The sequence below is a fragment of the Leuciscus leuciscus genome, assembly GCF_965113295.1.
Source record: "Leuciscus leuciscus genome assembly, chromosome: 24".
Taxonomy (NCBI): Eukaryota; Metazoa; Chordata; class Actinopteri; order Cypriniformes; family Leuciscidae; genus Leuciscus; species Leuciscus leuciscus.
This window is the reverse complement of record NC_138723.1, coordinates 27548457-27559043: the sequence shown is the minus strand read 5'-3', so window position 1 is coordinate 27559043 and position 10587 is coordinate 27548457. Positions and strand designations below refer to the sequence as shown.

The 10587-nt window shown below is 40.0% G+C and overlaps 2 protein-coding genes across 2 annotated transcripts; one reads left to right on the top strand and one right to left on the bottom strand.

The window, feature by feature from the left end:
- Window positions 1-1141: 1141 nt before the first annotated feature.
- On the top strand, window positions 1142-6033 carry tuba7l (tubulin, alpha 7 like; the record flags this gene model as incomplete). Its single annotated transcript, XM_082158554.1, is given in 12 exon segments — window positions 1142-1145; window positions 1255-1403; window positions 1484-1549; window positions 1551-1613; window positions 3140-3363; window positions 3365-3554; window positions 3558-3665; window positions 4488-4559; window positions 4561-4626; window positions 4630-4658; window positions 4660-4693; window positions 4697-6033. Coding segments are annotated over 12 exon segments (1080 nt in total). The 3' UTR covers window positions 4772-6033.
- Window positions 4808-10518, bottom strand: vps37bb (VPS37B subunit of ESCRT-I b). Its single transcript, XM_082158089.1, has 4 exons — window positions 10228-10518; window positions 9172-9343; window positions 6596-6666; window positions 4808-6491 (listed from the first exon to the last, which is right to left on the bottom strand). The coding sequence occupies exons 1-4, from the start codon at window positions 10339-10341 to the stop codon at window positions 6114-6116; spliced, it is 735 nt and encodes a 244-aa protein (XP_082014215.1). The 5' UTR covers window positions 10342-10518; the 3' UTR covers window positions 4808-6113.
- Window positions 10519-10587: the final 69 nt, after the last annotated feature.

Sequence of the window (10587 nt, the reverse complement as noted above, 5' to 3'; positions counted from 1 at the left end):
TATTTAAATATTTGAGGTGTGGACCAATAATAATCCTCCAACACGTGATTGACATCCATATTATAATTATTTTCAGAATTAATCCAATAACCGAGAAGGTGGGCGGGGTCAGAGTTCATTGCCATATAAAAGCCTGCGAATTAAAAAAAAAAAACAAAAAAAAAAAAAAAAACAGCATCGGCACTGACGAGAAGATTTCTACGCATCCAAATCAGAATTATTATTATCAATTATCATTTTTCTTTCTACTATAGTATTTATGTATTTACATTAAACCACCTTAATATAGGCTACTCCTTAAAAATAGTGAGTAAATTTGTCAGTATTCGAAAAAGTTAAGCCGTTAGCCGACCAACGGTCATTCTTCTTTTCAGATTTATAAGCTTCACTTTAATCAATAACATAATGCTTAATGATCAAATTAAACGAGTAGGCAAAAAAAAAATTTTTTTGACTTTGTAATTAGTTTGATAAAATTTTTTCCGCGAGTCTATCTCCATTCATGTGGGTCAGGCGGGAGTTCAGATCGGGAACGCTTGCTGGGAGCTGTACTGTCTCGAGCACGGCATTCAGGCATTCAGGCGGACGGACACAAGCCCAGCGACCAGACCACCTCAGGCGGAGATCCTTCAACACCTTCTTCAGCGAGACCGGCGCCGGGAAACATGTTCCCAGAGCCGTGTTCGTGGACCTCGAACCCACTGTCGTTGGTAAGGAGACATTTACACTTAACTACCTTTTTAAACTTTAACAAAAAATAAAAAATACAACACTATATTTAGTGTAACTACTGTAAATCATAATAAAATTGACTAATATCAAGTTACCAAGTTGTAAAAGTGATGAACCTGATTTGTTGATCAACAACCAATCAACCAATCAGATTTGAGGGACAAGTTACAGTTAAAGAGTTAGGCTAGTTCAAGCAAAAATAAAAATTCTGTCAGTAATTACCTATATGGGGAGGCTGCAGACAGAAAATGTTATTTTATATTTTCTGTTTTAATTTTTCAAGTTTGAGTTGAATTTTTAGTAAGTTTTCTAAAAGTTCACCCAAAAATGAAAATTCTGTCATCATTTACTTACCCTCAAGTTTTCTGGACTGAACCTGTAAGTTAGTATGAGTTTTCTTTTGAAGAATATGGGTAACCAAACAGTTGATGGTATTTTTTTCCCATACTATGGAAGTCAATGTACATCAACTGTTTGATTACTTATATTCAGAAGAAAGAAATTCATTTTTTTTCCATTCAGATGAGGTTCGAACTGGAACATACAGACAGCTGTTTCTGCCAGAGCAGTTGATAACTGGGAAGGAGGACGTCGCCAACAATTATGCCAGAGACCATTACACCATTGGCAAGGAAAACATAGACCTGGTAATTGACTGCATATGCAAACTGGTAAGACAATTTTTCTCTGTTTGGTTATACTGCTTATACTTCTTTATAGATGAATTAATAGTTTGTGCCTTTGTTGTTAGTGTGATCAGTGCACTGGACTACAAGGATTCCTCATCTTCCACAGCTTTGGCGGTGGAACTGGATCCGGGTTTTACTTCATTGTTGATGGAGAGGTTGAAGCTTGAGTTTGCCGTTTACCCTTCGCCTAAGGTACCATATTTTTAAAATTTGGTTCCCTTCACTTTAAAGTCGCAATGAAACCGTAGTACCGTCAGATATTTTCTCATAAATTGTGACCTGCATACGAGTGAAATGGATTATTGAAAAAGGAAAAATGATGGCAGGCTACTAGGCTCAATCTGTCAGCAGAAGCTCGCAATTGTAAGAATGGGGCGGGGATTAAGTGGACTAAATGATTGGAGAAGTCCAGCATACATCACCAGAGAAAGGTCTGTCATTTCACCGGAATATCAAGTTATGATTTAAAAAAATAAATAAAAATGGTGCTAAAAACGAAATATATGCATGGATGAATCATTCACAATAAGATCCATAACATGCGTTAGAAAAATAGATGATGACTTAAATGAGCAAGACTGGTTTGAATCATTTTTGTGGAAAGAGTTAAAAGGTGCAGATGGACACAGATGTTAGTGATCACACCAGTAACCGTAGTAGTGTTCTTACTGCGAGACACTACAGGTGAATATGGTAAAAATTTTAAATAACAGATATCACCATGAAACTTCCTCAGTTGATTACTTACACAAGTATATAAAAACAGTATATTACAAGTTTTTGAAATATGTATGTTTAATTATGCAAATTAGGCATCATCTCATTAAATATGTGTGATTTTGCATTTATTGTTGGTAGATAGAACATATGATAAAGCCAGGTGCAAAATTGGGATTTCAGGATATGCTTTCATTACCTAGGAAATCAAAATGTACTGTCCATAGCCTTAAAAAATCAATTTTCGCCATATTTTCTTTAATAAAATGTCAAATAAATCAGGCCAGGAATGATTTATTAACAAATCCCTGTGAAAATATCTTCAAAATACTGCTAAGTGTATAACTGGAAAGTTTGGTGTACACAGGTGCTACATAGGCTGAGATGTTTGTACTGGAGAATGACAAAAAACTCATTTTGAGAGAACGTCATTTAAAGATTTAATAACTCTAAATGAGATTTCGTCATTAGCTTTAAATCCCCCTTTGGACATTCCCGATTGGTTACTGATAGAAAGGAAATGCCCATATTTGGGTTACATAGCGTTGTGCAGGAGACTCAGAGCTTTACACCGATCCCGGTCATGACAGACTTCAGTAAACAGACGGGACTCGGCATGTCGCGTTGGAATGATAACGTCTTGGTAAATTCGGGAGAAACTCACTGCCGCAAGTAAACAAAATGTAATAAAATAAACATCTTAATGTATATTTTCAACATTTTCTTTATAGCAGCTTGAAAGAACACATATTGAAGGAGTAAACTAGCCCAAAATCTCAAAACTGACCACTGCGTGAAAAATCTATGTTTTTGCCTGCCGTGTCTCGCCTTAACTCCGCTGTGCTGCAGACATGAATGAAACCACGTAAAACACATTATCAACCACGTAGCAATGTCCTGGAAACCACCTGTAACACACTCAAGAACAACTCACCTTTTCCCAGAAAAAGTCAAATTGTAGTTGATTATGAAAAACTGTTTTCTGTGTGGTTTTTCTTGAGGTTTCCACCGCAGTGGTCGAGTCCTACAATTCCACTCTAACCACACCGACCACCCTCGAGCACTCAGACTGCGCTTTCATGGTGGACAACGAGGCCATCTTTGAAATCTGCTGCTGTAACCTGGACATAGAGCGGCCCACATACACCAACCTCAACCGCCTCATCGGCCAGGTCGTGTCATCCATCACAGCCTCCCTGCGCTTCAACGGAGCTCCCAACGTCAGAGACAGAGTTCCAAACCAACCTGGTGCCGTACCCTCGCATCCACTTTCCCCTGGTCACGTACGCCCCGGTGATCTCCGCCGAGAAGGCATACCACGAGCAGCTGTCCGTCATGGAAATCACCAGCGCTTGCTTTGAGCCGGCCAAACAGATGGTGAAGTGTGACCCCCGACACGGGAAGTACATGGCTTGCTGAATGCTGTACCGTGGAGACGTGGCTCCAAAGGATGTCAATGCCGCCATTGGAAGAATAAAGACCAAGAGGACCATTCAGTTTGTGGACTGGTGTCCCACAGGGTTCAAGGTCAGTCTGTGTCTTTGAAGGGCAATTGACCCTTCGCTAAGCCCCGCCCTCCTTAGTTACTGTTGCTACGCTTGACAAGCTTTCGCGCCTGGCACGTCTATTACAGTATGTCTGCACATTCCCAAGGAGATAGTTAGTTATTTTTGGCGAACAGGTGAAATATCGGAGAGAGCCACGACATAATATGCAACCGGTTAGAGAACAATTGAATCAATGTTTCCCTCGCTCGAAAACCTCTCACGCCTAGTTACGGTTGCTAAGCCACGATTGGCCTGTGGCGGTTTTCGAGGCGTGGCTTAGCGAAGGGTCAATTCACACTGCACCGACAGACACTCGCCAACCGCAACAGACACTTCATTGGGTTTGGTTGGATCAGTGGGTTACCCGATGGCGTCTGTTGGCATTGGTCAGCGCTGGTTTTCAACAATCAATCTGGGTTTGTTGGATTGTGGAAAGTCTGAGAAATTACGTACTGTAACTTAGACTTGTAGACTTGCCTGATAAACATGATAGACAGCAGACAGCAGTAAAGATCACGTGACACTGAAGACTGGAGTAACGATGCTGAAAATTCAGTTTCGATCACAGGAATAAATTACATTCTATAATATATTAAGATAATATTTCACAATATTACGGTTTTTACTGCATTTTGTGGTTCAAATAGATGCAGCCTTGGTGAGCAGAAGAGACATCTTTCAAAAACATGAAAAAAAATCTTACAGACCCCACACTTTTAAACAGTATTGTAAACATTTGCATGATGTTGTTATGTGTGGAAAAATGTGTTTCTTAAACTGCTTTTCTTCTTACTATAATCAGGTCGGTATCAACTATCAGCCGCCAACTGTGGTTCCAGGATGTGATCTGGCCAAAGTTCAAAGGGCAGTCTGTAATGTTGAGCAACACCACAGCCATCGCCGAGGCCTGGGCCCGTCTGGATCACAAGTTTGATCTAATGTAGGCGAAGAGAGCCTTCGTGCACTGGTACGTTGGAGAAGGGCGAGTTTGCGGAGGCCCGTGAAGATTAAGCCGCTCTCGAGAAAGATCACGAAGAGCTGGGAGTCGACACTCCCGACGGAGAAGGTGAGGAGGGAGAAGAATAAATGTGATTTACACAGCAATAAACATTGACATTTGACTTTTGTTAGTATTTTGTTTATTAATCAGCATAAAAAAAATCTAGTCACCAATAACCACTAATCCAAACAGCTACAATGTACAGTACTTTACATAAGGAGTGTTACAGGTTACCACACTATAGATAAAACAGTTCAAAAGGGTTCTGCACCATTAATCGTCTTCAGAAACAGAAAGTTGTAGATGGCTTCGAAGATTCATCAAAGCACAGCGACGGCGTGATTAAATGCTTTCTTCATTAAACATCACTTGTTTGTTCTGTTGCAAGGCACATTTTGATTTCTTTTACCTGTACTTACATCAGTACATTACTCTCTAACGTTACAGACTTGCATAATAACATCCTTCATAGAAAATGTGCACAAGAACTGTCACAACCCAGCATGACAACTTCTACACCAAAGTACCTGCACTTCTCTGCAAAGAAAGACAGATACAGTGCCAAAATAGATCACTTTACATCTCGGAAATGTTGTAAACGGTGTTCTGATTATTTTAATAATATAATCTTCTATGTAATATGGTAGCTGTTTAAGGATAGTTTAATTCAGTTTAGGATAATTAAACTGTTTACTAAAGTCTGATTAACACCAAGAAAGTCTTTCTATAGCAGACCTACAGTCAGGCTGGTCTGTTAATGCCACGTAAGCATTTAAACATTTATTGTTTAAATGAAAACAAAAATCAAAGGTTAAGTCCAACAAAATTATATTCCAAACCAGTTAACGGAGCGTTCATGGAACAGGTGGAGTGCATCTTTGGTCAGTTTTTAACCCAGAAGTGTGAAATTCAAATATCGTCTCATCGTTACAGTGACGATAGGAAGGTTTCCTCACAAAAGTACACAGTAAAATTGTCTTATATGTGCATAAGAATCTTTTTTCTGCCCGTTTTCATTATCATTTTCAGTCGAATAGGGATATTTACGTGAGAAATGCAATACCCCCCATTGTTAATGAGTCATTTACATTACTCACTTTTGATTCTGAATCACAGTCTTAATGCATCTTATAGCATTTAAACTGGTATTAATATATGGTTAACCATCAAGTTGGTCCACACAAAATCTGCTGATTATGGGGGGAAAAGACCAAATTTAATGTGTTAAATGAGATTAGAGATAATTACATCTGCCTAAATATTTAATACATACAACTGGCAGAGAATGTGCAGATATCTGCAGAGTTCTGTGCGGACCCGCAAATGAGTCAGAAACCCACAGCGGTTTTAAGAACAAAGTGCATCTAAAGAAAAAGGGGGAGAAAATGGCGTTTCACATTCTAATGGAAGGGATCAGGCAGAAGAACATCATTGCATTATAAACCCTGCCTGTGGAGGAAGACCAGCGCCGGGGCCTTGAGGGTATGGACATGAATATGATGGCACCATGTTTGGCAGAGGAGCATTGACGCTCTGAGAGTTGTAAGGGTGTGACGTGGCTGATGGTCTTACATGAGCTGGAGAACCATTAGCTAGCCTTTGGAAAGGTGCGCTGGAGTTAAGGGTCTCCTGAGCTTGTGAATGATCATTACGGGAACCCTGAGGAAGATGAACACCCTTCAGCACCATCTCCTGCAGCTTATCGATCTTCACGCGCCTCAGATGCGCCAGCGTCCTCTTGTTCTGGTAGTCATCAACGAAGCTGTCCAGAGGCAACGATCCATCCAGGAATGAATCGGCCATGTTCTAGAAAACATGTGGGAGAATCTTACGACATTACACATCTCGTAAGAGTTAAAAATCAGCAAATGAGGTTCTGCATTCCTGAAAATAGGAAAAAATGTCCTCACCTCCGTTTCTTCCTCGATCTTGGCTCCTTCGGTTTGCAAAAGAGCCAACAACGTGTCTAGTGAACTGTTTCCTGAAAAAGGAATCATGAAAAAAATCATGATTACATACAGAATGCTGAAATTCACCAAGTGGCATCCAGTTGTCTCTCATTAATATTGCATTCTTTAACTGGACAGTTATCTTAGCATTTTTGTCAATTTTTATGTAAAACATTACCCTGGTAATCCAGAGTTCTCACGAGAGCACAAGTTGAATTTGCTCAGCGAGTTTACTCTGGTGTCGAGTAATGATGCTCATTAAATATGCCCCTCGATCTGAGCTGCACCAATCACATCAGGTTATCTGATATAGGCGGGCCAGAGGCGAGCTAAACAGATGACGACAGCGCTGTGACCTCGAAGTCATTAGTAAACATTGCAAGATGGCTATGGATGAACACCAGTTGTTTGAAACGGCTTTGGCCGCTACAATGAACGAGTTAGACTTGGCTTTTTATCTAAAACAGGAACAGAAGACGCTGCTTGAATCCTTTGCAAGACGGATGTTTTTGCTGTTTTGCCAACCGGTTACAGTAAGAGTCTAATCTACCAGTTAGTTGTTGTCAGTGGTGTAGTGGTAAAAAAAGAGGTGGGTAAACTATAAATTCTGGTGGACCACAACTTGATCACCCGGTAAGGTGGGCCACTGCCTACCGGTGTATGTGTATCCTGATGACATCGCTATAGGCTATCATTTGATGGTACTACCAAGGGTATCACTGGTTGTTCCCTCATCATAGGTCACAAAATCACTATTCAATTCATACATTAATCGAAGTTCTTGTTAAAGAGACTCAAGAAGGAATAATATGGTTGAAATCTATAAAGTTTACTAAATGACAAAACAGAGAGAACAAAAATATTTAAGAGAGATAGAGAGGGAGGCTTATACCCAGGGCTTCCAATGCAATGCACTTGAACATAATGATAGGGATTTGGGGTTATTTTCATAGTCGATTAATCTGTTGAATATTTCCTCGATTAATTGATTAGTTGTTTGGTCTATCAGAAAAATGTGGATCAGTGTTTCCCTGTAGAGGGAAAAGTCTTTAACCTGGTGCAGGCTTGATTCCCTCTGAATGTCTTGTACAGTTGGGTTTTGACATGCTCATTACATTAAACCAGCTGCATGTAATGAATTATTTAAAAAAAAAAAAAAAAAAAAAAACTTTTTTGCCTAGTTTTAATGATTTTCTGTTGCGGCTGCGATCAAGTTTAATTCTCGCGCAGCTTGTATAGTAACGAGCGTGTGTTTTCTGCTCCGTGTGTGCCGCTCTCTTTGTTCCGTGTGTGTGTGTGTGTGTGTGTGTGTGTGTGTGTGTGTGTGTGTGTGTGTCGGCGCGCTGCGCTCTCTGCTCAACGTTCTGCTCTGTCATTAACGGCCCAAATGCTCGAATCATGTGCCGATTGGCGATCACGCACTGGAAAAGCAAAGTCCGCTCAAATAACGTGAAATTTAGAGGTGGATAAACGCAATTTGAGGTGGATAAACGCACTTTGGAGGTGGGCAAACGCTATTTCCGAATTTTGGGAGGTGCGTAAACGGCGTTTACGTGCGTTTAGCCTCCACTACATCCCTGGTTGTTGTGATTGGTCGTAGTGTTATCCAATTGCATGCAGTGAGATTTTCAAATGCATGCTTGGTGCCGCCCCTCGAGCTGGCCGATTTTCATTAGTCGACGCCAGACCATTAATCTTTCAGATTTAGGTCTGGATTTCCGGGCTAGTAAAACATCTGATCAGAAGATCAAGTTGTGCATAGAAAAGTCATGTCACTGCATCCTTTAAAGGGCTCATATACAGTCAGTGATGGAGGAAATCCTTATAATATGGGTGTGTGTTTTGCATAGTGTGTATAACTTTACATCAGTGTGGTTTCTTTTGGAAATTATTCTTTGTATTGCTGAAACTCTAGTCTGTCTGCCGCATCATAGTGACCCTGATAAACACGATCACTTTCAAAACTTTTGCTCAGGTAAACTGATACTGAAAGTATGGAGAAAGCTGGATAAATACAGAGTAAGACATACAAGCCTTCCACTGAGACATCTGTGTGTCAATCTGAGCTGACATGATCAGTATCCAGTGAAGCTCAAGAGAGCAGCAAATCTCCTATAAAAAGGAAGCATTATGTGGCCAAACAGGTTCATCGGGATGTTTTATTGTTTTACATCAAAGGAGGAAGACAAAAGAAGTTTGGATACATAAAAGGTGTGTTCTTTTATGGTACACTGGAACATTTGAATTATTTAAAGTTTTCAAAGTATTTGGATACTTAAATCGCGCTTATGCGTGTGTCAAATGCTTCAGGATCTTCACTAACTTCACTTTTCTTTATCATTTTGAATCAGCGTTTCTGTGATTTTCAGTGCATGTATGATGAAGTCGGTTCTCCCCAATTTCACACAGGTGTTCTATTAGAGGAACCGGACCCAAATAACTATTAACAAAATCTTTATTTTCAGCGTTATCTATTGTTTGATCACTTTAAACAGAACACATGTTTGTGGGTCTGAAGAGTGTGGTGTTCACGTCACCTAGCGTGGACTTGCGGATCTGATAGGACTCGTGCAGGTCTTGTAAACAGCAGTAGCGTTTGGTCAGCTGGATCTTCTGATGGTCCAGTTCAGGCTGAAGGCTCAGGTTCTGCTCGGCCAGGCTGCGGTTACTGGCGATCGTAAGCTCTTTGTTCTGTTGCATTTCCTGCATCTGTGACGGCAACAAAGTCACAAACAAGAGAAGCTAGTCAAACCTCTGGTCTCCTAGGTGAAATCAATGTGCAACATATTGGAAACAATACCTTAATATGGAATTCACAAACTAAAATAAACACAAGAAATAATTCCTGCGTCAACTTTGGATCATCCTGACCAGACCAGTTATATAAATGAAAACCACTGCTTGCATTCTGCATGGAAAACTTGCAATTTATGATAGTGTATGTTGCAAGGATCAAATATTTAACAATGCAAAGCAAGATTATTTATACAGCAAATATACAATAAAGTGTTTTATATTGGAATAAAGACAAATGTCAAGAACTTAAAGAAGCATATTTATATATATATATATATATATATATATATTAGTTAAGAATGGACCGAAGACGATGTAATCATTTTAAAATCAAAGGTTACATGAAACATTAATAATTAATAATCCCTTGAAGGTAATATCAGCATTGTTATACATAGTGATTAAATGGCTGAACATAATCAATCCAGAATGTTTGTTTGACAGCATCTGTCTGTTCATACACACTAAATACTGTACATGCCAGTGTACATCATATTTTGGTCTTTATTTTATATGAGCAGTTCCTATAGCCTCCATTCTGAACTATATAACACTGTTTTCATTCCACCTCCGTGTCCTGCCCCTCCTTCAGTCAACAACACTTTTAATTCAACCAATATTGTCGCAGTCAAAGGTGAAAGGTCTCCATTGAAGATAGTAATAAATGATCATAACAGCAGCAGTGAAATCAAAGCTCGCGCACCTGTCACTGACCTACACTCACTGTCAGGAGAAACTATGATCATATTTCAGGATAAAATGAGCGTTTCGTGGCTGACATGTATGCGGTCACCCACCTCGTCCATCTCCCTGACGATCTTCCGGAGCTTGTCATCGTCCTCCAGCAGTTCGTGTAGCTGTGTGTCGGAGTACGAGTGAAATCTGTTCTCGAAGCCGGACATTTCTCCCATGGCTTTGTTATTGTGTGTCAGTCTCCGCTACCGCAGGGAAGTCTCTTGTGTTTCTCCTCGACCGGAAGTCGAGTAATTCCCGACAAATCAGCGCCTGTGAATGGACGTGACGTCACGCGCGTGGACGTGTGAGCGACGTCAAGAGGCCATTCATGGAAAAGGATTTAGTAAATATAGTTTTGTTATATAATTTGTATATACATATAATTCAGTTAACATCTTTACGTTTATACATTCACATTAATT